The sequence below is a fragment of the Ahaetulla prasina genome, chromosome 1 (assembly GCF_028640845.1).
Source record: "Ahaetulla prasina isolate Xishuangbanna chromosome 1, ASM2864084v1, whole genome shotgun sequence".
NCBI lineage: Eukaryota > Metazoa > Chordata > Lepidosauria > Squamata > Colubridae > Ahaetulla > Ahaetulla prasina.
This window is the reverse complement of record NC_080539.1, coordinates 4,689,905-4,715,897: the sequence shown is the minus strand read 5'-3', so window position 1 is coordinate 4,715,897 and position 25,993 is coordinate 4,689,905. Positions and strand designations below refer to the sequence as shown.

Below are 25,993 nucleotides of genomic sequence, written 5' to 3'. Positions count from 1 at the left end.
CTAATCTAATCTAATCTAATCTAATCTAATCTAATCTAATCTAATCTAATCTAATCTAATCTAATCTAATCTAATCTAATCTTAGTTGCTCTTCTTTGCTAAGAATGGTTGCTAAACTAAGAGTCAGCCTAAACCCTTAGCCAGTGGTGAAATCCAATTTTTTTTACTACCGGTTCTGTGGTCGTGGCTTGGTGGGCGTGGCTTGGTTTGGTGTTCGTGGCTTGGTGGGTGTGGCAGGGGAAGGATACTGCAAAATCCCCATTCCCTCCCCACTCCTGGGGTCAGCCAGAGGTGGTATTTGCCGGTTCTCTAAACTGCTCAAAATTTCCGCAGCCGGTTCTCCAGAACCTGTTGGAACCTGCTGGATTTCACCCCTGCCCTTAGCTCCTGACACACATCTGAAAGGCTGGGGATGATGCGACCTCTTTGGGGTTCTGCGTTCATAGGACAGTCTATAACCAAATTTCTACCTCTTTTATTTCCAGACCAGTGCGGTGCTGTGTGTGGGCGGTTGTGCCCTTTTGGCTTTCAGCGCCCTGCTGGCGGTCATCGTCCTTTTCCTTCCCAGCGGACAGTGTGAGAGACGGCTCTGCACCCTGGCTGGGTACATTCAGACAGCGGCCGGTAAGTGGGTCACAATCCTGGTTTGACTGAGGGAATTTGCTAGGTATCTCCTACTGCAGCTAACCCTGACTGGTATTTTTCAAAGGTGTTCGCTTTGAGAGAGACGGACTTCAACTCCTAGAATTCCCCCATCTAGTTGAGATCCAGCCATCTTAAAATATGCTACCTAAGGGATTCTGGGAGTGGAAGTCCAGCCATCTAAAGGCATTCTATTCTATTCTATTCTATTCTATTCTATTCTATTCTTCTATTCTATTATTCTGTTCTATTCTAATTCTATTCTATTCTTATATTCTATTTTTCTATTCTATTCTATTCTTATATTCTATTATTCTATTCTATTCTAATTCTATTCTTATATTCTACTATTCTATTCAATTCTATTCTTATATTCTATTTTATTTTTATACTCTATTTTTCTATTCTATTCTATTCTATTCTATTCTATTCTATTCTATTCTATTCTATTCTATTTTTCTATTCTATTCTATTCTATTCTTCTATTCTATTATTCTGTTCTATTCTAATTCTATTCTATTTTATTCTTATATTCTATTTTTCTATTCTATTCTTATATTCTATTATTCTATTCTATTCTAATTCTATTCTTATATTCTACTATTCTATTCTATTCTATTCTATTCTATTCTATTCTTCTATTCTATTTTATTCTTCTATTCTATTTTTCTATTCTATTCTATTCTTATATTCTATTATTCTATTCTATTCTATTCTATTCTATTCTATTCTATTCTATTCTATTCTATTCTAATATTCTATTTTATTCTTATATTCTATTTTTCTATTCTATTCTATTCTATTATTCTATTCTATTTTTTTATTCTATTCTATTCTATTATTCTATTCTATTCTAATTCTATTCTATTCTATTCTTCTATTCTATTTTTCTATTCTGCCCTAGATAAATGTGAGTCGGCTGTCAAGCATCACGTGACCATGGGGACACTGCAATGGCCACAAGTCTGAAAAATGGTCCTAAATAACATTTTTCAGTGTAACCTGGAACGGTCACTAAGTGAACCGTTGTAAGTCAAGGACTAACCTGTACTTACATTTATATCCCGCTTTGTAGTGCTTTATAGCACACTCTGAGCGATTTAAAAAGTCAGCCTCTTTCCCCCAACAATCTGGGTCCTCCTTTACTGACCTTGGAAGGACGGAAGACTGAGACAATCTTGAGCTGGTTAGGATCGAACTTCCTGGCTGTGGGCAGAGTCAGCCTTTATTGCTGCACTTTAACCACTACGCCAGCAAGGCAGTTGTTAAATGAGTTTGGCCCTGTTTTACGATGATTTTTCTCACTGTGGTTCAACAAATCACTGCACTTAACAGGTAGTCCTGGACTTACGACCAGAATTCAGCCCAATGTTTCTGTTGTTAAGTGAGACATTTGCGAAGTGAGTTTTGCCCCATTTTACAACATTTCTTGTCACAATTGTTCAGTGAATCACTGCGGTTTTTAAATTAGTAACCTGGTCGTTAAGCGAATCTGGCTTCCCCATTGCCTTCCCTTGTCAGAAAAGGTCACAAAAGGGGATCACATGATCCCCCGGGACACTGCGACCGTCATAAATATGAGTCAGTGGTCAAACGTCTGAATTGTGATTATGTGATCATGGGGATGCTGCAAAAAAAACATAGGTCATAAGTCACTTTTTTTTTTAATGCCGCTGTAACTTCAAATGGTCACTAAATGAACTGTTGTAAGTTGAGGAACAACCTGAAATTGAGTTGGAAGGGACCTTGGAGGTCTTCTAGTCCAACCCTCTGCTCAGGCAGGAGAACTTATAGCATTTCAGACAAATTACATTTAGGCAAAAAAAAACACAAGATGCACAGGTACCGGATATGTGGTACTTGCTCAATAGCAGTAAGAGGGAGAGGGATCTTGGAGTCCTAGTGGACAATCATTTAGATATGAGCCAGCCGTGTGCAGCAGCTGCCAAAAAAGCCAACCCAGTTCTGGGCTGCATAAACAGAGGGATAGAATCAAGATCACGTGAAGTGTTAATACCACTTTATAATGCCTTGGTAAGGCCACACTTGGAATACGGCATTCAGTTTTGGTCGCCACGATGTAAAAAGGATGTTGAGACTCTAGAAAGAGTGCAGAGAAGAGCAACAAAGAGGATTAGGGGACTGGAGGCTCAAACATATGAAGAACGGTTGCAGGAACTGGGTATGTCTAGTTTAATAAAAAGAAGGACTAGGGGAGACATGATAGCTGTGTTCCAATATCTCAGGGGTTGCCACAAAGAAGAGGGAGTCAAACTATCCTCCAAAGCACCTGAGGGTAGAACAAGAAGCAATGGGTGGAAACTAATCAAGGAAAGAAGCAACTTAGAATTAAGGAGAAATTTCCTGACAGAACAATTAATCAGTGGAACGACTTGCCTGCAGAAGTTGTGAATGATCCAACACTGGAAGTTTTTAAGAAGACGTTGGATAACCATTTGTCTGAAGTGGTGTAGGGTTTCCTGCCTGGGCAGGGGGTTGGACTAGAAGGCCTCCAAGGTCCCTTCCAACTCTGTTGTTATATTATATTAAATGGTTGTCCAATCTCTTCTTAAAAAACAACAGAGATGGAGAAGGAAGGAAGGAAGGAAGGAAGGAGGGAGGGAGGGAGGCATAGCAGAATAACAGAGTTGGAAGGGACCTTGGAGGTCTTCTAGTCCAACCCCATGTCAAGCAGGAGACCCGATACCAGTGATGGCTTTTTGCCATCGTGTGCCAGGAGCAGGGGGAGGGGGTTTGCGCACGTGCCCACACCCATAATTCTATGCGCCATGCCTGAGGGCATGCGTGCGACCCGCCCCCTCCCCACGGTCCTGGCACGCAATGGCACAGTAGGCCTCTTTTTTGTTCTCCCCAGCCTCCAGAGCCTTTCTAGGAGTCTGGGGAGGGCGAAAATGTCCTCCCCTCCCCCACCCCGGAGGCCCTCCGGAGGCCAGAAACAACCCATTTTCCAACTTTTGGTGGGACAAGAAAGGTTCTGGAGGCTGGGGAAAGCAAAAAACGGGCCTTCCGGTCCTACCGGAAGTTGCCAAATGGGCCATTTCCTGCCTCCGGAGGGCCTCTGGGGGGAGGCCGTGGAGAAGGCCATTTTTGCCCTCCCCAGACTCCTAGAAAGGCTCTGGAAGCTGGGGAGAGAAAAAAACGGGCCTTCCCCACCATGCCTCCGAGGTCCTCTGGAGGCAGGAACCAGCCTGTTTCTGGTGGGCCCACAAGGCCTGGAAATCAGGTGGCCGGCGTGCGTATGTGCGCCGGAGCTGAGCTCACACGCCCACCGATACAGCTACGCGTGCCACCTGTGGCACACGTGCCATAGGTTCGCCATGAAAAACCTCCAGTGGTGAAGCACGCACAACTTCTGGAGGCCGTTGTTAAGTGAATCGTGCCGTCGTTAAGCGAATCCCCATTGACTTTGCTTGATGGATTCCGGCTTGGGAAGGTCACAAATGGAGAATCACGTCAATCTGTCATAAATCTGCGGGGGGAAAAAATTTAAACTGCAGACACCGTCTGCATTTTGCAATTGTCTGCATAATGTTGATTTTAATTGGTTTATGGAGCTGGGAAAAAATGTGGACATCCCATTTTATTTTATTTAAAAAAAACAACAACGGACGGATATAATCAAAGATCCTCCAGGAATCCAACAGAATTTTCATCCGAGAGCCTGTGAAAGGTTAATTAACAATTACACCCTCCTCATTTTTTTGTTTTAATTAAATTCTGCTAGTCTGGAGGAACTTTTTTTTTCCTGCAGTATTTGAAAACGGGTGAATGGTATTAACAACCGTACAATTCTTAAGGTTGTAGGAATACGACCTTACAGCGATTCACTTAGCGACCGCTCAAAGTTACAGCGGCTCTGAGAAAAAGTGGCTTACGACCGTTTTTCACACTGATGCCCGTTGCAGTATCCCCTGCGGTCTTGGCGACTGACTCACATTTATGACGGTCGCAGTGCCCCGGGGTCACATGATCCCCTCTTGCGACCTTCCGACCGGGGAAAATCCATGGGGAAGCCAGATTCATTGAACAACCGTGCTCTGGACTTAAGAACTGCAGCGATTCCCTGAAAGATTGCAGCAAGGAAGGCCATAAAACAGGGCGAGATGCACTTAGCCATGGTCTTGCTTAGCGATGGAAATTTTGGGCTCAATTTCGGACGTAAGTCGAGGAATATCCAGCAGTGGGTTTCAGATTACGTTAATACCGGTTCGCCCCATGTGCGCGCACACGCTTCCTGAGCACACATGCCTGGTTCGCATGTGTACACGCTTGCCTTCTGTCCATGCGCCTGGCCTCAAAAAATTCCGTAAATAGAATGGCATAGAGCTGGCACCTGCTATTTCTGCTACCGGTTCGGGCAAACCGGTCTAAACCGTCTGAATACCAGCTTTGGGAGTATCTGTATATATTCTCATGGTTCTTTGCAGAGTGTATTTAGGGGTTTTTCCCCCCTTTTCTTTCCTTGGACATCCGGCAGGCAGGGAGGAAAAACTCCCTTAGCAATTGTCTTGCTTAGCGACGGAGATTTTGGGCTCAGTTGAGGTCGTAAGTCGAGGAGTTTCTGTATATATTCTCATGGTTCTTTGCAGAGTGTATTTTGGGGGTTTTCCCCCTTTTCTTTCCTTGGACATCCGGCAGGCAGGGAGGAAAAACTCCCTTAGTAATTGTCTTGCTTAGCGACGGAAATTTTGGACTCCGTTGTGGTCGTAAGTCGAGGAGTATCTGTATATATTCTCATAGTTCTTTGCAAAGTGTATTTTTGGTCCTTCCCTCTTTTCTTTCCTTGGACATCTGGCAGAGAAAGAGGAAAAAACTCTTAGCAATTGTCTTTCTTAGCGATGGAGATTTTGGGCTCCGTTGTGGTCGTAAGTCGAGGAGTTTCTGTATATATTCTCATGGTTCTTTGCAGAGTGTATTTTGGGTTTTTCCCCCTTATCTTTCCTTGGACATCCGGCAGGCAGGGAGGAAAAACTCCCTTAGCAATTGTCTTGCTTAGCGATGGAAATTTTGGACTCTGTTGTGGTCGTAAGTCGAGGAGTATCTGTATATATCCTCGTGGTTCTTTGCAGAGTGTATTTTGGGTTTTTCCCCTTTTCTTTCCTTGGACATCCGGCAGGGAGGGAGGAAAAATAGAAGCCTTTTTCTTCCTGTTTTCTTCCCGAAATAATTTTCTTGCAGGCTTCGTTCCAAAAAATGCAAACGGGGACTAAAATTAGTCTGAAGGAAGAAAAGAAAGGCGCCTGGTTCTCAGAATGGCGCCTGGTTTCTTAATGACAAAAAAAAAAACCCTCTGTTTCTTGTTCCCTATTTTTAAAAAATGACAGCTAGTTTTCGACTTAATAACATAATAACCCGGTCAAAGTTCGGCACTGGAAAAAATGACTTAGGACCATTTTTCACACTTAACGACCATTGCAGCATCCCCACAATCAAAATTGATCGTGTGATAAGGTCACGCGATCAAAATTCGGACACTTGGCAACTGATTCGTATTTATGACGGTCGCCGTGTCCCGGGGTCATGTGATCCCCTCTTGCGACCTTCCGACAAGCAAAATCCATAGGGAGGATAGATTCATTTAACAACCGTTTTCCTAATTTAACAAGTGCAGTGGTTCACTTAACAACCGTGGCAAGAACGGCCGTAAAATGGGGCTGAACTCTCACTTAGCCACTGTCTTGCGTAGCCAGGTTCATTTAACAACTGTATTACTTTTTTTTTTTTATTACTTTTTTCTAACATTACAAACAAAGAAAAGGAAAAAAAATACATTATTCCACCCTTGTGCTATACATATAAAAGGAAGATTTGGGTCCGGATATGTCCTCATGATTGCCAAAATCCACGTTCTCGGCGTCCAATTTTCCAAGCGCATAGTCCACGAATGGTTTCCAAGTCTTCCAGAAAATATCTTCTTTATACACACCACTTCTAATTTTAATATCACATGTCATTTTATCATTTAAGGCTAATTTCCACATTTCAGAATTCCACTCTTCTATTCTAAAAATCACATCTAGTTTCCAATATCTAGCTATTATAATTCTACCTATTATAATCATAATTCTAATCAATTCTTTTTCATATTTTATTAATTCTATTTCCTTAATTACCAACAATAATATAGTTTCCACTCTCAATGTTATTACTTTCCCCATCATTTCAAATATCATTTTCTCCAATTGTTGCCAAAACTTTTTAACCTTATCACATTTATACCACATATGTTCATAAGTCCCCAATTCCATCTCACATCTCCAACATTTTTTACTAATTTTTTTATCCATTTGTGACAATCTTACTGGAGTCAAATAACATTTCCAAACAACTTAAAGTTGTTTAACAACTGTATTACTAACTTAACAACTGCAGTGATTCACTTAACAACCGTGGCAAGGAAGGTTGCAAAATGGAGCAAAATTCATTTAAGAAATTTTTCACTTAGTAACAAAAATGTTAGGCTCACCAGCGGTCATAAGTTGAGGACTAAATGTACTTTGAATTAAGCTTTTTTTCCCTCAAACTTGGGAAGTTTAAGAGGTGAAGCTTGGCGGAACCCTCATTTGCAGATTGCAGATTAACGAAGTTAGAAAGGATCTTGTAGGTCCAACTTCATTTAAATGAAGTCCTTTATAGATAGTCCTCGACTTATGACCATTGCTTTAGCAGCCATTCAAAGTTACAAGAGCATTGGAAAAAAGGGACTTGGGACCAGTCCTCACACTTACGACGCTTGCATTACCCCCCCACAATCCCATGATCCAAAATTATTATTATTTTTTTGCATTTATATCCCGCCCTTCTCCGAAGACTCAGGGCGGCTTACACTATGTCAAGCAATAGTCTTCATCCATTTGTATATTATATACAAAGTCAACTTTTATTGCCCCCAACAATCTGGGTCCTCATTTTACCTACCTTATAAAGGATGGAAAGCTGAGTCAACCTTGGGCCTGGTGAGACTTGAACTTACAATATTGCAAGCAGTTGCTGTTAATAATAGGCTGCATTAGCCTGTTGCGCCACCAGAGGCCCTTGGGCACTTGGTAACCGATTCACGTTTTACAACAGAGGAAGGATCCCGGGGTCTCCATTGGTGACCTTCCCAAATCAGTGGCGACGCCGGATTCGCTTCACGATGGCTGTGATTCGCTTAACAAAAAAAAAAAAAAGGTTGTAAAATCCAGGATTCGCTTAACAAGCGCCTCGCTTAGCAATGGAAGGCTTCCGTTGTGGTCGTAAGTCGAGGACTGCCTATCGTTCACGTTTGGAATTCTCAGTCTTACATATTGGAAAAAAGAACCCAAACACTAAGTACAAACTTGATGGACATTACCTAACTGACGACCCCCACCCTGTCAAAGACCTTGGAGTTCTCATATCAAATGACCTAAATGCCAAAGCCCACTGCAACTACATAGCAAAAAAGGCTCTAAGAGTTGTAAACCTAATTTTACGCAGCTTCTTTTCCAAAAACTCTACACTACTAACTAGAGCATACAAAACATTTGCCAGACCTATTCTTGAATACAGCTCATCCGTCTGGAACCCATACCACATCTCTGACATAAACACAATAGAACGAGTCCAGAAATATTTTACTAGAAGAGTTCTTCACTCCTCCGAAAACAACAAAATACCTTATACCGACAGACTTGAAATCCTGGGATTAGAAAACTTACAACTCCGTCGACTTCGACATGACCTGTGTTTAACACACAAAATCATCTATTGCAATATCCTTCCTATAAAAGACTACTTCAGCTTCAATCGCAATATTACAAGAGCAAAAAATAGATTCAAGCTAAATGTCAACCGCTTCAAACTTGATTGCAGAAAATATGACTTCTGTAACAGAGTTGTTAATGCTTGGAACTCATTACCTGACTCCATAGTCTCTACTCAAAATCCCAAAATCTTCAACCAAAAACTGTCTACTATTGACCTCACCCCATTCCTGAGAGGACTATAAGGGGCGTGCATAAGAGCACAAAAGTGCCTACCGTTCCTGTCCTATTGTTCCCTTCATTATATCCAATTAATATAGTTGATGCATAATTTTAATTATATGTATATATATTTTCTTCAAGATATGCTGTTTTATCTATGACATTTGTTTGTGTATACTGTTGGGACCAAAAAAAAAAAAATTGAGGAAAATTAGGAATTTTGGAAACATTTGTTCTGTTATTCTCAAAAAAAAAAAAAAAAGAGCTGAATAAGCCTTTTTTGATTTTTTTTTCTGCTTTGATTTTTTTTCCTGCAAAGGCTGTTGCATGCTTAGTTATTGTAGCCGATGAGACAGATGTGCAGACTCTAGCCTCTAGAATAGAATAGAATTTTTTTATTTTTTATTTTTTATTGGCCAAGTGTGATTGGACACACAAGGAATTTGTTTTGGTGCATATGCTCTCAGTGTACATAAAAGAAAAAGAAAAAAATACCTTTATCAACCTTTATAACAGAAATGATGGTCATAGGTTGCAATTTAACCCTTAATGATAGCAACAAAAAGTTACAGTCATACAGTCATAAGTGGAAGGAGATGGGTGGTGGGAACTATGAGAAGATTAATAGTAGTGCAGATTTAGTAAATAGTCTGACAGTGTTGAGGGAATTATTGGTTTAGCAGAGTGATGGCATTCAGGAAAAAACTGTTCTTGTGTCTAGTTGTTCTGTTGTGCAGTGCTCTATAACATCGTTTTGAGGGTAGGAGTTGAAACAGTTTATGTCCAGGATGTGAGGGGTCTGTAGATATTTTCCCAGCCCTCTTTTTGACTCGTGCAGTATACAGGTCCTCCATGGAAGGCAGGTTGGTAGCCATTGTTTTTTCTGCAGTTAGTGAGCTAATCCCGCTCCAGATGTGTCTGGGGAGCTGCCCAGCCCAGCACATCTGGAGGTGCGTCTTCCGAGCATCTGGCCTTTTGTGGTCCCCCGCACTGAGGAGCAACTGGGTGTGCACTTTTGTGTAAGAACGGTGCCAGAGGTGGGTTGGTTGTCATCTGGGAGTCGAAGAAGTGTGACGCGATAGTTCAAGTAGAACTAATTCTAATTTTAATCTTGTGCCAGCTGCTTCCAATTCAGGTGCCATTCTCTGATCTTAAAGCCTGACGTTTGTTTGTTATTTGTGTCTCGCCTTTATTGTTTTTAACTCAAGATGGTGAATATATCCAGCACACCTTCTTCCTCCACCTATTTTCACCAACACAACAATCCTGTGAGGTTGGTTGGGCGGAAAGAGGGGGACTGGGAAAAAGTCAGCTAGCCGGCTTTCAGGCCTAAGACAGGACTAGAACTCACCGTCTCCTGGTGATTGGCCCAAAGTCACCCAGCTGGCTTTCATGATTAAGACAGGATTAGAACTCACCGTCTCCTAGTGATTGGCCCAAAGTCACCCAGACAGCTTTCAGGCCTAAGGCGGGACTAGAACTCACCATCTCCTGGTGATTGGCCCAAAGTCACCCAGCTGGCTTTCATGCCTAAGACAGGACTAGAACTCACCGTCTCCTAGTGATTGGCCCAAAGTCACCCAGCTGGCTCTCATGCCTAAGACAGGACTAGAACTCACCGTCTCCTAGTGATTGGCCCAAAGTCACCCAGCTGGCTTTCATGCCTAAAACAGGACTAGAACTCACCGTCTCCTAGTGATTGGCCCAAAGTCACCCAGACAGCTTTCAGGCCTAAGGCGGGACTAGAACTCACCATCTCCTGGTGATTGGCCCAAAGTCACCCAGCTCGTTTTTGTGCCTAGGACGGGACGAAATTTGAATTTTTGAGCCTGACTAGGTGGCTCAGTGGCTAAGACACTGAGCTTGTCAATCAGAAAGGTCGGTCATTCAAATCCCTAGTACGGGTCTCCTGCGTGAGCAGTGGGTTGGATTAGATGACCTCCAAGGTCCCTTCCAACTCTGTTACCGTTCGACCCCACGATCATGGTCGTATATGTAAAAAAACGGTCCTCGGTCCCTTTTTTTTCTGGTGTCGTCGTAACCTCAAACGGTCACTAAACGAACCGTGGTACGGCGAAGACTACCTGCGTCCAATTTTTTTTAAAAATTTTCTTTAAAGAAACGCTGGCGCGGATCTTCCTATCCTTGAATTCCTTCTGTCTTTGCAAATGAGGAATCTGCAGCTCCTTGGCTTGGTGACCTTGGCAAGCAGAGCTGGCGAGCCAATAAAAGCCGACAAACCCTGTTGCCTTCTGATAGGGATATAAAAACCATAATTACTTTCGGGAATGAGTTATGAGTCACGGGAAGTGTGGGGAAGGGGGGGGGCTTCCTCCCCCCTCCCCATCTCCACCCCCCCCTTCCTCCTCTACTTCTATTTTTGTTTTATTGAATGATCCAGCGGTAGGTTTGCAAAGAGCCGTTAGCAGATGGCTTGGCTGCGGGCTGGCAGATTAAGAGGTTGAAAGAGACGGGCCCTCGTCGTCGGGGAGTCTCGGTGCTGGGTGCGGATCCCGCTTACCCCCAGAAAAGCTGCTTTCTCCTCCCGGGAGCTCGGCTGGCTGTGGGCTGGCGATTCATAGGTTGAAATATACGGGCCCCATCGGGGGGGGGTGTCTCGGTGCTGGGTGCGGAAGCTGCTTTCTCCCGGGGAGCTCGGTTTGACTTTATGGCAGGGCAGGAAGAGCATTGTGTGTGTGTGTAAAAACAGCAATCAACATTCAGACAAGCAGAGATGAACATCAAGGTTAAGGCTAGGCCACCGATCTCACAGTAAACAATATAGAATAGAATAGAATAGAATAGAATAGAATAGAATAGAATAGAATAGAATAGAATAGAATAGAATGAAAGAAATAATAGAATAGAATAGAAAATATGGAATGGAATGGAATAGAATAGAATAGAATAGAATAGAATAGAATAGAATAGAATAGAATGAAAGAAATAATAGGAATAGAATAGAATAGAATAGAATAGAATAGAATAGAATGAAAGAAATAATAGGAATGGAATAGAATAGAATAGAATAGAAAATATGGAATAGAATAGAATAGAATAGAATAGAATAGAATGAAAGAAATAATAGGAATGGAATGGAATAGAATAGAATAGAATAGAATAGAATAGAATGAAAGAAAGAATAGAATAGAATAGAATAGAATAGAATAGAATAGAATAGAATAGAATAGAATGAAAGAAATAATAGGAATGGAATGGAATGGAATAGAATGGAATAGAATAGAATAGAATGAAATAAATAATAGGAATAGAATAGAATAGAATAGAATAAAATGAAAGAAATAATAGGAATGGAATAGAATAGAATAGAATAGAAAATATGGAATGGAATGGAATAGAATAGAATAGAATAGAACAGAATAGAATAGAATAGAATAGAATGAAAGAAATAATAGGAATAGAATAGAATAGAATAGAATAGAATAGAATGAAAGAAATAATAAGAATGGAATAGAATAGAATAGAATAGAAAATATGGAATAGAATAGAATAGAATAGAATAGAATAGAATGAATAGAATGAATGGAATAGAATAGAATAGAATAGAATAGAATAGAATAGAATAGAATGAAATAAATAATAGGAATGGAATGGAATGGAATGGAATGGAATGGAATGGAATAGAATGGAATAGAATAGAATAGAATGAAATAAATAATAGGAATAGAATAGAATAGAATAGAATAGAATAAAATGAAAGAAATAATAGGAATGGAATAGAATAGAATAGAATAGAAAATATGGAATGGAATGGAATGGAATAGAATAGAATAGAATAGAATAGAATAGAATAGAATGAAAGAAATAATAGGAATGGAATGGAATGGAATGGAATGGAATGGAATAGAATAGAATAGAATGAAATAAATAATAGGAATAGAATAGAATAGAATAGAATAGAATGAAAGAAATAATAGGAATGGAATAGAATAGAATAGAATAGAAAATATGGAATGGAATGGAATGGAATGGAATGGAATAGAATAGAATAGAATAGAATAGAATAGAATAGAATAGAATAGAATGAAAGAAATAATAGGAATAGAATAGAATAGAATAGAAAATATGGAATAGAATAGAATAGAATAGAATAGAATAGAATAGAATAGAATAGAATAGAATGAAATAAATAATAGGAATAGAATAGAATAGAATAGAATAGAATAAAATGAAAGAAATAATAGGAATGGAATGGAATGGAATGGAATGGAATGGAATGGAATAGAATGGAATAGAATAGAATAGAATAGAATAGAATGAAATAAATAATAGGAATAGAATAGAATAGAATAGAATAAAATGAAAGAAATAATAGGAATGGAATAGAATAGAATAGAATAGAAAATATGGAATGGAATGGAATGGAATAGAATAGAATAGAATAGAATAGAATAGAATAGAATAGAATAGAATAGAATGAAAAAAATAATAGGAATGGAATGGAATAGAATAGAATAGAATAGAATTTTTATTGGCCAAGTGTGATTGGACAGACAAGGAATTGGTCTTGGTGCAGATGCTCTCAGTATAACATAACATAACATAACATAACATAACATAACATAACATAACATAACATAACATAACATAACATAACATAACATAACATAACATAACATAACATAACATAACATAACATAACATAACATAACATAACATAACATAACATAACATAACATAACATAAAAGAAAAGATACCTTCATCAAGGTACAACACTTGCAACACTTAATGATAGTCATAGGGTACAAATATCAACAGACGAGCATATTTGTTGTTCATGCTTGAGCTGTGGGGTCCTTGATGCTCTCTGTGCGTGGGAGGTTTTCCTTGCGGACGTTTCATGACCCAGCTAGGTAATGTCATCAGAGCTAGAATGGAGGGGAGTTGGTGGAGAGGAGGAGGAGGACGGTGGGGTCCTTCGTGCTTTCTGAGTTGGGTTATTTTCTTACAAGACATTTCATGACTGAACTACGGAACGTTATCAGTGCCCGAAGGGGGGAGGTGGAAGAAGAGAAGAAGGAGGAAGATGATGGATTCAGGACGGATCCTTGGTGCCCTTTGAGCCTGGTGATTTTCTTGTGGACGTTTCATGACCCAGCTAGATAATGTCATCAGAGCTAGAATGGAGGGGAGTTGCTGGAAAAGAGAACAAGGAGGAGGAAGACTGTGAGCAGAGGTGGTTTCATATAATTTTACCACCGGTTCGCCATGTACCGAAAATGTGAGCGCAACTGTGTATTTCACTCATGCGCCCGGCTTTCCGCATATGTTCTTTGCTCGTGCGCGTGGCGTGCGCGCGGCTTAGAAAACGTAGCTAACTAGGACAGCAGAGCACCGGGCTCGGTCGTCACTACCGGTTCGTCCGAACCGATCTGAACCGGCTGAATACCAGCACCGCCTGTGGGGTCCTTGGCGCTCTCTGACATTTCGTGACCCAACTAAGTAACATCCTCAGTGCTAGAAGGGAGAGAGGGTTGGAGGAAGAGGTAGATGGCAGTCAGGTCCTCGGTGCTCTCTGAGCTTGGTGGTTTCGTTGCAGACGTTTCATGACCCAACTAGGTAACGTCATAGGTGCTAGCAGGGAGTGGGGTTTTTTTGTTTGTTTTTAGCCTCAGGTTCTGTCAAAGAAAATTTGGTGATTTTTTTTTGGCCAGTTCCAAATATTTTCTGGGAATTGAGCCTAACTGAATCAACCCAACCGATTGAGGAATCTCCAGCCCACAGTCCTCCTCTTCCTCCTCCTTCTCCTCCTCCTTCTCATCCCCCTCCCCCTCCCCCCTCCTCCTTCCCTTCTTCCTCCTCCTCCCCTTCCCACTCCTCCTTCTCCCCCTCCTCCTTCCCCTCCTCTTCCTCCTTCCCATCCTCATCCACCTTCCTTCTTCCTCCTCTTCTCCCCTCCTCCTCCTCCTCCTCTCCTCCTCCTTCCTTCTTCTTCCTCCCCTCCCTCCTCCTCCTTCCCCTCCTCCTCCTCTTCTTCCTCCTTCCGTTCTTCCTCCTCTTCTTCCTCCTTCTCCCCCTCCCTCTCCTCCCCCTCCCCTCCCCCCTCCTCCTCTTCTCCACCAATCTCACTCCCTTCTAGCACTGATGACCAGAGCTGGTATTTAGCCGGTTCGTACCGGTTCTTGCAAACCGGTAGCGGCGACTTCAGGTGGTCCCACCCCCATCCACCCACCCGGACATAATGCCGCCCTATTTAGCCACGTTTTCAAGGCCGAAGGCACGCACGGGAGATGCGCACGCATGAGCAAAGTGCAGGTGCGAAGCGAGTGTACCAGTGGTGGGTTTCAAATTTTTTTTTACTACCGGTTCTGTGGGGTGTGGCTTGGTGGGTGTGGCATGGCTTGGTGGGCGTGACAGGGGAAGGATACTGCAAAATCCCCATTCCCACCCCATTCCAGGGGAAGGATACTGTGGGTGCGGCTTGGTGGGCGTGGCAGGGGAAGGATACTGCAAAATCCCCATTCCCACCCCATTCCAGGGGAAGGATACTGTGGGCGCGGCTTGGTGGGCGTGGCTTGGTGGGCGTGGCAGGGGAAGGATACTGCAAAATCCCCATTCCCACCCCACTCCAGGGGAAGGATACTGCAAAATCCCCATTTCCTCCCGATCAGCTGGGACTCGGAAGGCAGAGAATAGATGGGAGTGGGACCAGTCAGAATTTTTATTACCGGTTCTCTGAACTACTCAAAATTTCCGCTACCGGTTCGCCAGAACCGGTCAGAAGCTGCGGAAACCCACCTCTGGGTTTCCGCAGGTGGTAAGCCTATGTGGAACTCACCGCTGCTGATGGCGTTACCTGGATTGTTCATGAAACGTTTGCAAGAAAAGCTACCTTGCGTTTTGCTTTGTTCTCTCTCTCTCTGCATCTATTATTCAAAAGCAGGAATTGCTTCTTCAAAACCAAAGAAGCATTTTCACTCCAGCGGTGACGGATGGTGGTTGGCAGCGAATCACACCTTTCACTCTCTCTCTCTTTTTTGGCAGAATAAATGGGATTTTTTGTGTGTGTGTTCCTTGCCCAATCAACACGCACCATAGCGCAAGCTGATAAAAGAGGCAGTTTCTGCAACCTGGCGCCCTCTGGAAGGTTTCAGGGTAACAGCTCCAGATCTCTGGCCAACGTAGCCGAAATGTTATTTTGATTTCTTCAAGATATTTTTAGAGCTGCCCATCAGACCAATGTGACTCCGGGTGGCCTACAAGAGAAGAGAAAAGCAATCCATAAAATGAACAACATTGAAAACATCACAGACTTTGCAAAAGGGGCATCTCTAGGGTTAAAAGTGTAGGGGAGCTCACCTCCAACATGTCTTAAAAGCATCATAACTGTGGATGCTCCATTACTGGAGGTTTTTAAGAAGACATTGGACAGCCATTCATCTGAAATAGTACAGGGTCTACTGCTCGAGCAGGGGGTTGGACTAGAAGACCTCCAAGGTCCCTTCCCACTCTGTTATTCTGCTATCTTCCTATCTTCCTTCCTTCCTTCCTTCCTTCCTTCCTTCCTTCCCCATCACTGGAGGTTTTTAAGAAGAGACTGAACAGCCACCTGCCTGAAATGGTACAGGGTCTCCTGCTCGGGCAGGGGGCTGGAGTAGAAGACCTCCAAGGTCCCTTCTAACTTTATTATTCTGCTATCCTTCCTTCCTTCCTTCCTTCCTTCCTCCCTCCCTCCCTCCCTTCCTTCTATCTCCATCTCTGGAGGTTTTCAAGAAGAGATTGGATAGGCATTTGTCTGAAATAATGTAGGATCTCCTGCTCGGGATAGGGGTTGGACTAGATGACCTCCAAGGTCCCTTCCAACTCAGTTATTCTACTATCCTTCCTTCCTTCCTTCCTTCCTTCCTTCCTTCCTTCCTTCCTTCCTTCCTTCCTTCTCCACCACTGGAGGCTTTTAAGAATTTATTTATTTATTTAATCAATTTTTTATACTGCCCTTCTCCCAAAGGACTCAGGGCGGTTCACAGCCAACTAAAACCACAATAATAAATATATTAAAACCATAATTAAAAATCAAATATGGCCAATTTAAAATATATATAAACAATAAAACCCAATTAAAATTTAAAACCCCAATAGTATCATATAAAATTCTAAAATCCTATGCCAGTCCTGCTCGACGAAATAGATATGTCTTCAGCTCGCGGCGAAAGGTCCGAAGGTCGGGAAGTTGACAAAGTCCTGGGGGAAGTTCGTTCCATAGGGTAGGAGCCCCCACAGAGAAGGCCCTCCCCCTGGGGGTCGCCAGCCGGCATTGCTTGGCCGACGGCACCCTGAGGAGTCCCTCTCTGTGAGAGCGTACGGGTCGGTGGGAGGTAATCGGTCGCAGTAGGCGGTCCCGTAGATAACCCGGTCCTAAGCCATGGAGCGCTTTAAAGGTGGTAACCAACACTTTGAAGTGCACCCGAAAGGTCGGAGGACTGCAAAGAAGAGATTTGAAAACAAAAATTTGTCTGAAATGATGTAGGGTCTCCTGTTCGGGCAGGGGGTTGGGCTAGATGACCTCCAAGGTCCCTTCTAATTCAATTGCAAGTAGTCCTTGACTTACAACCGTCCATGTAGTGACCATTGGAACTTACACCGCTTTGAAAAAAAGTGACATTTGTTTGTCCGAAGGTCGCAAAAGGGAATCTCATGACCGGGGGGGGGCACTGCGACCGTCATAAATAGGAGCCGCTTGTCTGAATTTTGATCACGGGGATTTTGCAATGGTCATAAGTGAGAAAAATGGTTATAAGTCATTTTTTTCAATGCCACTGTAACGTCAAACGGTTGTAAGTCCAGGACTACCTCACAGCAGTTGTTAAATGGTTGGTTTTGTTGATAAATAAATGAATGAAAAGGTGAGCAAGGAAAATTACAGGTAGTCCTCGACTTATGTCCACAATTGAGTCCAAAATCTCTGTTGCTGAGCAAGAAAGTCGTTAAATGAGCTTTGCCCCATTTTACGACCTTTCTTGCCACGGTTGTTAAGTGAATCGCTGCCGTTATTAAGTTAGTAACACTGTCATTAAGTGAATCTGGCTTCCCCATTGACTTGACATGTTGGAGGCGGGGTCAAAAAATTACAGGAAGTCCTGGACTTAGGACCACAGTTGAGCAAGACAGGCATTAAGTGAGCTTTGCCCCGTTTTACGACCTTTCTTGCCATGGTTGTTAAGTGAATCGCTGCTGTTATTAAGTTAGTAACACAGTTGTTAAGTGAATATTAACTTGACATGTTGTGGGGGGGTGTCACAAAAGAGGATCACCCGACCCCGGGACGTTGCAACCGTCATAAATATGAAGCGTTTGAATTCTGATCACCTGACCACCGCAACGGTCGTAAGTGTGAAAAACTGGCCGTAAGTCGCTTTTTTTCAGGGCTGTTGTAACGTTGAACCGTCACTAAAGGGACTGTTGTAAATCGAGGACTACCTGCATTTCTATTGAGCAGCTCTGGCAACAATTAAGGAAGCCGCTGTGTGTGTGCGGGACTGATCGTCATCAAAACCCGGTCACTAAACGAACGCTTGTAAGTCAAGGACGACCGGTATTTTTTTTAACCTGCTTGGAAAGAAATAATCGGTGGTTTGGAGAAGGGAAGAAAGCGCAGGTGTTTCTGCCCGTCCCTCACCATGGCCCTGTTTTGCAAATCACATTATCAGCCGGGGTTTATTTCAAGGATGCGCTCCAGAAATTTTGTTTTTATCATCTTTGCTGGAGGCCATTAGCTAAAAAGGCTTCAGGGAGCTTTTGCACAGCTGGCCCCGGATTTGCTCGTTGGGTGGGATATTAATTGAGCTATTTGGCAGGATGGCGAGATGAGTCCGTTTCTGGGTTGGCAGCTGGCTGAGAGCAGCCTCTCTTGGCCCCAGGAGCTTAAAGAGGGGAAGGCTCCAATTCCCAGAATTCCCCAGCCAGCCTGCTTTAAGAGGGGTGGACTTCCACTCCCAGAATTCCCCAGCCAAGATGGTTTAAGAGGAGTGGACTCCCACTCCCAGAATCCCCCAGCCAGCATGCTTTAAGAGGGGAGGACTTCCACTCCCAGAATCCCCCAGCCAGCCTGCTTTAAGAGGGGTGGACTCCCACTCCCAGAATCCCCCAGCCAGCATGCTTTAAGAGGGGTGGACTCCCACTCCCAGAATCCCCCAGCCAGCCTGCTTTAAGAGGGGTGGACTCCCACTCCCAGAATCCCCCAGCCAGCATGCTTTAAGAGGGGTGGATTCCACTCCCAGAATCCCCAGCCAGCATGCTTTAAGAGGTGGACTCCACTCCCAGAATCCCCAGCCAGCATGCTTTAAGAGGAGGACTTCACTCCCAGAATCCCCAGCCAGCCTGCTTTAAGAGGGTGGACTCACTCCCAGAATCCTCCAGCCAGCATGCTTTAAGAGGGGTGGACTCCCACTCCCAGAATCCCCCAGCCAGCATGCTTTAAGAAGGGTGGACTCCCACTCCCAGAATCCCCCAGCCAGCATGCTTTAAGAGGGGAGGACTTCCACTCCCAGAATCCCCCAGCCAGCATGCTTTAAGAGGGGAGGACTTCCACTCCCAGAATCCCCCAGCCAGTCTGCTTTAAGAGGGGTGGACTCCCACTCCCAGAATCCCCCAGCCAGCATGCTTTAAGAGGGGTGGACTCCCACTCCCAGAATCCCCCAGCCAGCATGCTTTAAGAGGGGTGGACTCCCACTCCCAGAATCCCCCAGCCAGCATGCTTTAAGAGGGGTGGACTCCCACTCCCAGAATCCCCCAGCCAGCCTGCTTTGAGAGGGGTGGTGTTAAATTCGGGCAATAACGAGGCAGGAGATCAGGATAGTGACAACAGCTCTTTACTATATGGTGAACCCAGCGGCTCGGGCTGGGAAAACCCTCTCTTTATATACAGTTTAGCCAGAGGCTTCATCCAATCAGCAACGTGCTTTTTCCCGCTCAGTTTTCCCTCCAAAACTCTTAAAGATACATTACACTCCTCCCAGAAAACACTTTGCCAATATTTACATAGAATTTACATAGAATTAACATCTTATTTTTCTACGTAATCACGCAAGTAGACTGGGCGTCTCCTGACTCTTTCGGACCTGCGCAATTCATTCTCTGGGAGTGAGTCGAGCTGACCGGAGGGACTGTTTGTTCCTCTCAGCTCCTCCTCTAGGCCATCCGGCCCTGGATTATTTGCAGAGTCGTCCCTGCTGTCTTCAGGAGGAACGGGTTGGCGTCGCTGGACCTCCTGGAACTCAGATAAGTCCCGCGTTTGCCCCGGGTTTGAGTCAGCTGTGGATTCAAACATTGGATAGTCAGGGCCTGTTTCGTCTGATTCTGATTTACCGGTTATGCGTTTCCTTATTTGGTCTATGTGGCGCTTCCATACCCGGCCATCCACTATCTCTACTAGATATGATTTTGGTCCTGTTATCTCTAGGATTTTTCCTGCTAACCAGGTCGGGCCCTCGCTGTAGTTGTGTGCCCACACTAGGTCGCCTACTGCCATCCCTCTTGTTTTACCGTGTGCCCCTTTGTAACCGTCTGGTGTGTAGTTTGGGTTTAAACGGTCTAGTGGGCACCTAAGCTTCCGACCCATTAATAGCTCTGCCGGGCTGCGGCCAGTTGTTACACAGGGGGTTCTGTGTTGGACTGCTAGGAATGTATCAATTTTTGTTTGCCAATCGCCTGGCTTGATTCTGGACAATGCTTCCTTTGCGCTCCGAACGAAACGTTCTGCAAGGCCGTTCGTCGCAGGGTGGAAAGGCGCCGAGAGGACATGCCGGATGCCCTCCTCTGCCAAGTACCCCTCAAACTGGGTTGCCGTGAATTGCGGGCCGTTATCGGAGACTAAAGTGTCGGGCAACCCGTGGGTTACAAATAGGTGCCGTAGGACTGAAATCACGGCCTCGGCTGTCATGGATCTCATGAGAATGATTTCCAGCCATTTGGAGTAGGCATCGACTACTACCAGAAAGGTTTGGCCGTGGAAGGGCCGCAAAATCGATATGGATCCTAGACCAAGGGCCCTGGGGTCTCTCCCATTCCCGAATCGGGCCTGGGGGTAGCGGTCTGACTCCTGGCAGGCCTGGCATTTCCTACCCTTTCAGCAATTTCCGTGTCCATTAAGGGCCACCACACATAGCTTCTCGCTAGACCCTTCATTCTCACGATCCCTGGGTGGCCTTCGTGAAGGAGCTCCAATACCTTTTCCTCAATTTCTCCGGGATCACCACTCGATCCCCCATAGCAGGCACCCCTTGAGCTGAGAGTTCCCCACGTTTTTACAAATTCTTTAAAAGCGCCCGCCAGCGGCCAACCTCTTGTACCCAACCAATTACAGTCCTTATTGTAATGTATGTCCTCTTTGGATGTGACTGGGCCAGAGTCCAAAGAGTCAATTAGCAGAACTGGTGTCCCGGAGTGGGGTCTTCGATAGTCTCTGGTAACGGGCATCTGCTCAGGGCGCCTGCATGCCTAATTCCTTCCTGGCCGGTGTAGTAGTTTGTAAGAATCGCCGCTGGGAAGATAGTCCATCTGGTCAGTCTGGGCGAAAGTGCCACGGGCGTTGGGCGGTCGCCTGCCAACAGGCCTAGCAAGGTCTATGGTCCGTGATGATTTCAAATCACGACCAAATACATATTCATGGAATTTCTTTACTCGAGACTATAGCCAAGGCTTCCTATCTAGCTGGCTATAATTCCTTTCAGCTGATGACATGGTTCGGGAGTAATATGCAATAGGGGCTTCTGTGCCATTTGGCAACCTGTGGCTGAGCACAGCCCCACCCCATAGGGAGATGCATCGCAGCTTAACACTAATGGCAGCGTGCCATTGTATTGGATAAGGAGGCTATCACTCGATAGGAGATTCTTTACCCCTTCGAATGCCCTAGCTTCCGCCTTTCCCCAAGACCATGCAGCCGTCTTTGCTAGTAATTTATGAAGCGGCTCGGCTACTGTTGCCTTATTTCTTAAAAATACCGCGTAGAAATTGGCCAGACCTAAGAATGCCTGCAACTCCCTTTTGTTCTTTGGAACCGGGCCTTCCTGATGGCCCGTACTTGCTTCCAGTGGGGTGAATCCCTTCCCTGTCTATCCGGTAGCCTAGGAATTCCACAGATTCAACCCCGATCTGGCATTTGTTCAGTTTAACTGTGAGACCGGCAGACCGGAAAATGCCCAAAACTTTTCGCAGCCTTACCCCTAATTCCTCTAGATTCTCAGCGGATACCAGTACATCGTCAAAGTATGGTACCACCCCTGGTAGTCCCTGCAATAGCTGCTCCATTAGGTTCTGAAATAACCCTGGAGCCACACTAACCCCAAACTGTAACCGGGTACACTTAAAAGCCCTCTGTGAGTCACAATTGTCTGCGCTCGCTGTGCTGCTATCTACAGGCAGCTGTTGATAGGCTTGGGCCAAGTCTAGCTTGGCAAAACCTGCCCTTGCCCCATTGAGTGCAGTAAGTGCTGTACCACCGGACGGGTAAGCACTCTTTGCAACGCTTTGTTAAGCGTTGCCTTATAGTCAGCGCAACCGGACCGACCCGTCCGGTTTGACTGGGGTGACTATAGGGTCTCCCACTTAGCATGGTCAACTGGCACTAGAATTCCTGGTTTACTAGCTTGTCCAGTTCCCGGTCAATCCTGGGCTTTAGGCTAACGGGACCCTCCTAGCCTTTAAACGGATAGGGCAACTTGGGGTCTAAGTTAAAAGAAATAGGGGTCCCTGTACTTGCCCAGGCAGTCTCTGAAAACGCCCCCAAATTCCTTCATGAGTGCGCCTTTGAGGTTGACTTCGCTTTCTGAAGATTCCAGTCACCCCATGCCCAATGCTCGAACCAGTCCAGTCCCAACAAGCTTGGCAGGGTCCCATCGACTATGGTGATGGGCAGAGTTTTCTTGTATTGTCCATACCGACGTGGACGGACGTTACCCCTCGAACAGGGATGCGATTCCCTTGGTAGTCTTGTACCTTTAATTTCTGTGGTTTCAGCTTGCGCTTATGATGGCGGGTAAGGCTTTCACGAGTGTCCCAGGACATGATCGTGATCGCTGAGCCGTGTCCACCTCCAATCGGCACGGCACCCCTCAATCTTTGTTTCGTAAAGATTTTTTCTAGGCGTGTTGATGCGTGACCCACTCACGACAGTCTGATTCAACTGCCTTTTTGAATTGACCAATCACGGCCGCCGCTTGCCCCCGCTCTGGTTGGTCGGTTTGAATTTTTGGCGGGAAGGTTGGGGTGCTCGACAGACCTGTGCTAGGTGCCCTTCCTTTCGCACCGACAAGTTGCATCCTTAAATTTGCATTGTTGTCGTTGGTGTTGCCCTCCACAACTCGCGCAGTCACCCGGTCTTCTTTCTCCGGCCTCCCGGTGGAAGACTCCTTCCTCCTCCTCACCGTCCGACTCGCCTGGACCTCTTCATTGTGGACTGTTGATTTCGCACCAGCTGGTGCGACCTGCTTTTGTAGGGTTTCCGCCGCTTGGGTAGACATCTCATGAGCCCTGGCTTCATCCAAGGCGCTTGCCAGCTAGGTTGCTTTTAGACAGCAGCCGCCCGCAAACGGATGTCCCTGACCCCACGGATGAGTTGCTCCAGCAATGCCTCTTCCAAGTCTCGGTACTCGCAATGTTTTGAGGCTTTCCTCAGGGCTGCCATGTATACGCTGATGGACTCGCCTTGCTGTCTGCCCCCGAATTCAACCGCTGCACATACTTGGACGGCGCGGCATATGGGCTTCAATAGTCTGCAGAGTTTGCCACGGTACCGACAGGTACGCGTTGGTCCGCCAAGGATTCTGCGATGTCGAAAACCTCTGGACCGCAGTGGCTCAGGAAATACGCCGCTTCCTGTTGTCTGAAACTCCTGAAGTTCGCTCACCGAGGAAACACTCAAACGAGCCATGTATGACCCCCATTTTTCCTTAGCTGGGTCGAATGGCGCTGGCGGTGTGTAGCTGGACATCGCTGCTTTCCGCCCCTTGTTTTCTGGGTTCGCGTCTTCCTGGTGACTTCAGCTTTTTTCCTGGCGCTCTTAGCCTCGAGATCCCACCTTCGTCGCCAGTGTTAAATTCGGGCAATAACGAGGCAGGAGACCAGGATAGTGACAACAGCTCTTTACTATATGGTGAACCCAGCGGCTCAGGCTGGGAAAACCCTCTCTTTATATACAGTTTAGCCAGAGGCTTCATCCAATCAGCAACGTGCTTTTTCCCGCTCAGTTTTCCCTCCAAAACTCTTAAAGATACATTACAGGTGGACTTCCACTCCCAGAATCCCCCAGCCAGCCTGCTTTAAGAGGGGTGGACTCCCACTCCCAGAATCCCCCAGCCAGCCTGCTTTATATATATATTTATATATACACATGCATATATATATCACCAATCTCTTTCCACTTATGACTGTATGACTATAACTTGTTGCTGGCAATCCTTATGATTTATATTGATATATTGACCATCAATTGTGTTGTAAATGTTGTACCTTGATGAACGTGTCTTTTCTTTTATGTACACTGAGAGCATATGCACCAAGACAAATTCCTTGTGTGTCCAATCACACTTGGCCAATAAAAAATTCTATTCTGTTCTATATATATGAGGTCTTTGGATGGGCCATAGAATCTTGACAGTATGAAGTCTCATTCATCATCTTCATTTCAGCTTGTGCTTCTCCTTTGCTAACACATTGAAGTCAAGATGACAATGAAACTGAAACTAAGAATTCCAATTTTGCAGCCTGATCCAAAGACCTACATACAAACACCTGCGAAAACCTCAGAAAACAAATATATATATAATTGTATACTCATTCCTGTGCATAGAATGTTGCTGGCAGGAGCCATATGGCAGCAGCTGCTCAATAAAGAGACAATAAAGCACCCATCCTGTAGATTTGAAAATGGTGACAATGAAACCCAGCAACCGTTATCATAAATCAAGGGGCTCTTTCCACCCCCTGCTGCTGATCTGTCTTTTGGGCAGATTGACTTTGGCAGGTTCCATTGTAGTTGATTTTTTTTCCCCCTGTGGCCTCCCTGCTTTTTAAAATGAATGCGGGTTGCATGATATTTTTTTAACGCACTGCTTATTGCTTTTATTGCACAGGTGGTCCTCGACTTATAACCATTTGTTTCCTTGCAGATGTTTCATGACCCATCTAGGTAACGTCATCAATGCTAGAAGCGGGGAGGAGGAGGACGGCGGGGGTCCTTGGTGCTCTCTGAGTTTGGCTGGTTTTCTTGCAGACATTTCATGACCCAACTAGGGAACATTATGAGTGCCAGAAGGAGGGAGGAGGAGGAGGAGGAGAAGGAGGAGAAGGAGGAGGTGGTCCTTGGTGCTGTCTGAGCTTGGTGGTTTTCTTGCAAACGTTTCATGACCCAACTAGGGAACATTATCAGTGTCACAAGGGAGGAGGAGGAAGAGGAGGAAGAGGAGGAGGAGGAGGAGGAAGGAGGAGGAGGAGGAGAAGAGGAGGAGGAGGAAGGAGGAGGAGGATGAAGAGAAGGAGGAGAAGAGGAGGAGGAGGAAGGAGGAGGATGAAGAGAAGGAGAAGAAGGAGGAGGAGAAGGAGGAAGGAGGAGGAGGAGGTGAAGAGAAGGAGGAGAAGAGGGGAGGAGGAGAAGAGGAGGAGGAAGAGAAGGAGGAGGAAGAAGAAGGAGGAGGAGGAAGGAGGAGGAGGAGGAGATGAAGAGAAGGAGGAGAAGAGGAGGAGGAGAGGAGGAGGAGGTGAAGAGAAGGAGGAGAAGAGGAGGAGGAGGAAGGAGGAGGAGGAATAGGAAGGAGGAGGAGGAAGAGAAGGAGGAGAGGAGGAGGAGGAGGAGGAAGAGGAGGAGGAGGAGGAGAAGGGGAGGAGGAGGAGGAAGAGGAGGAGGAGGAGGAGGAGAAGGAGAGGAGGAGGTGAAGAAGGAGGAGAAGAAGGAGGAGGAAGGAGGAGGAGGAGGTGGAAGAGAAGGAGGAGAAGAGAGGAGGAAGGAGGAGGAGGAGGTGAAGAGAAGGAGGAGAGGAGGAGGAGGAGGAGGAGGAGGAGGAGGAGAGGAGAAGGAGAAGGAGGTGCTGGAGGGGGCAAAGAAGGAAACTAGGAACATTATCAGTGTCACAAGGGAGGAGGAGGAAGAGGAGGAAGAGGAGGAGGAGGAGGAGGAAGAGGAGGAGGAGGAAGAGAAGGAGGAGAAGAGGAGGAGGAGGAAGGAGGAGGAGGAGGTGAAGAGAAGAAGGAAGAGGTGGAGGAGGAGGAAGAAGGAGAGGAGAAGGAAGGAGGAGGAAGGAGGAAGAAGGAGAAGAGGAGGAGGAGGAGGAGGAAGAAGGAGGAGGAGGAAGGAGGAGGAGGAGGAAGGAGGAGGAAGGAGGAGGAGGAGGTGAAGAGAAGGAGGAGAAGAGGTGGAGGAGGAGGA

General features: G+C 45.2%; 1 protein-coding gene across 2 annotated transcripts in view; it reads left to right on the top strand.

Annotated features, from left to right (window-relative positions):
• LHFPL7 (LHFPL tetraspan subfamily member 7) overlaps positions 1–25,993 on the top strand; it is a 108,843-nt gene that overhangs the window by 45,930 nt on the left and 36,920 nt on the right. For both annotated transcript variants that reach the window (XM_058164049.1, XM_058164050.1), the window contains exon 2: positions 486–624. In XM_058164049.1, coding sequence (XP_058020032.1) covers positions 486–624 — 139 coding nt within the window. The remainder of the gene's footprint in view (positions 1–485; positions 625–25,993) is intronic.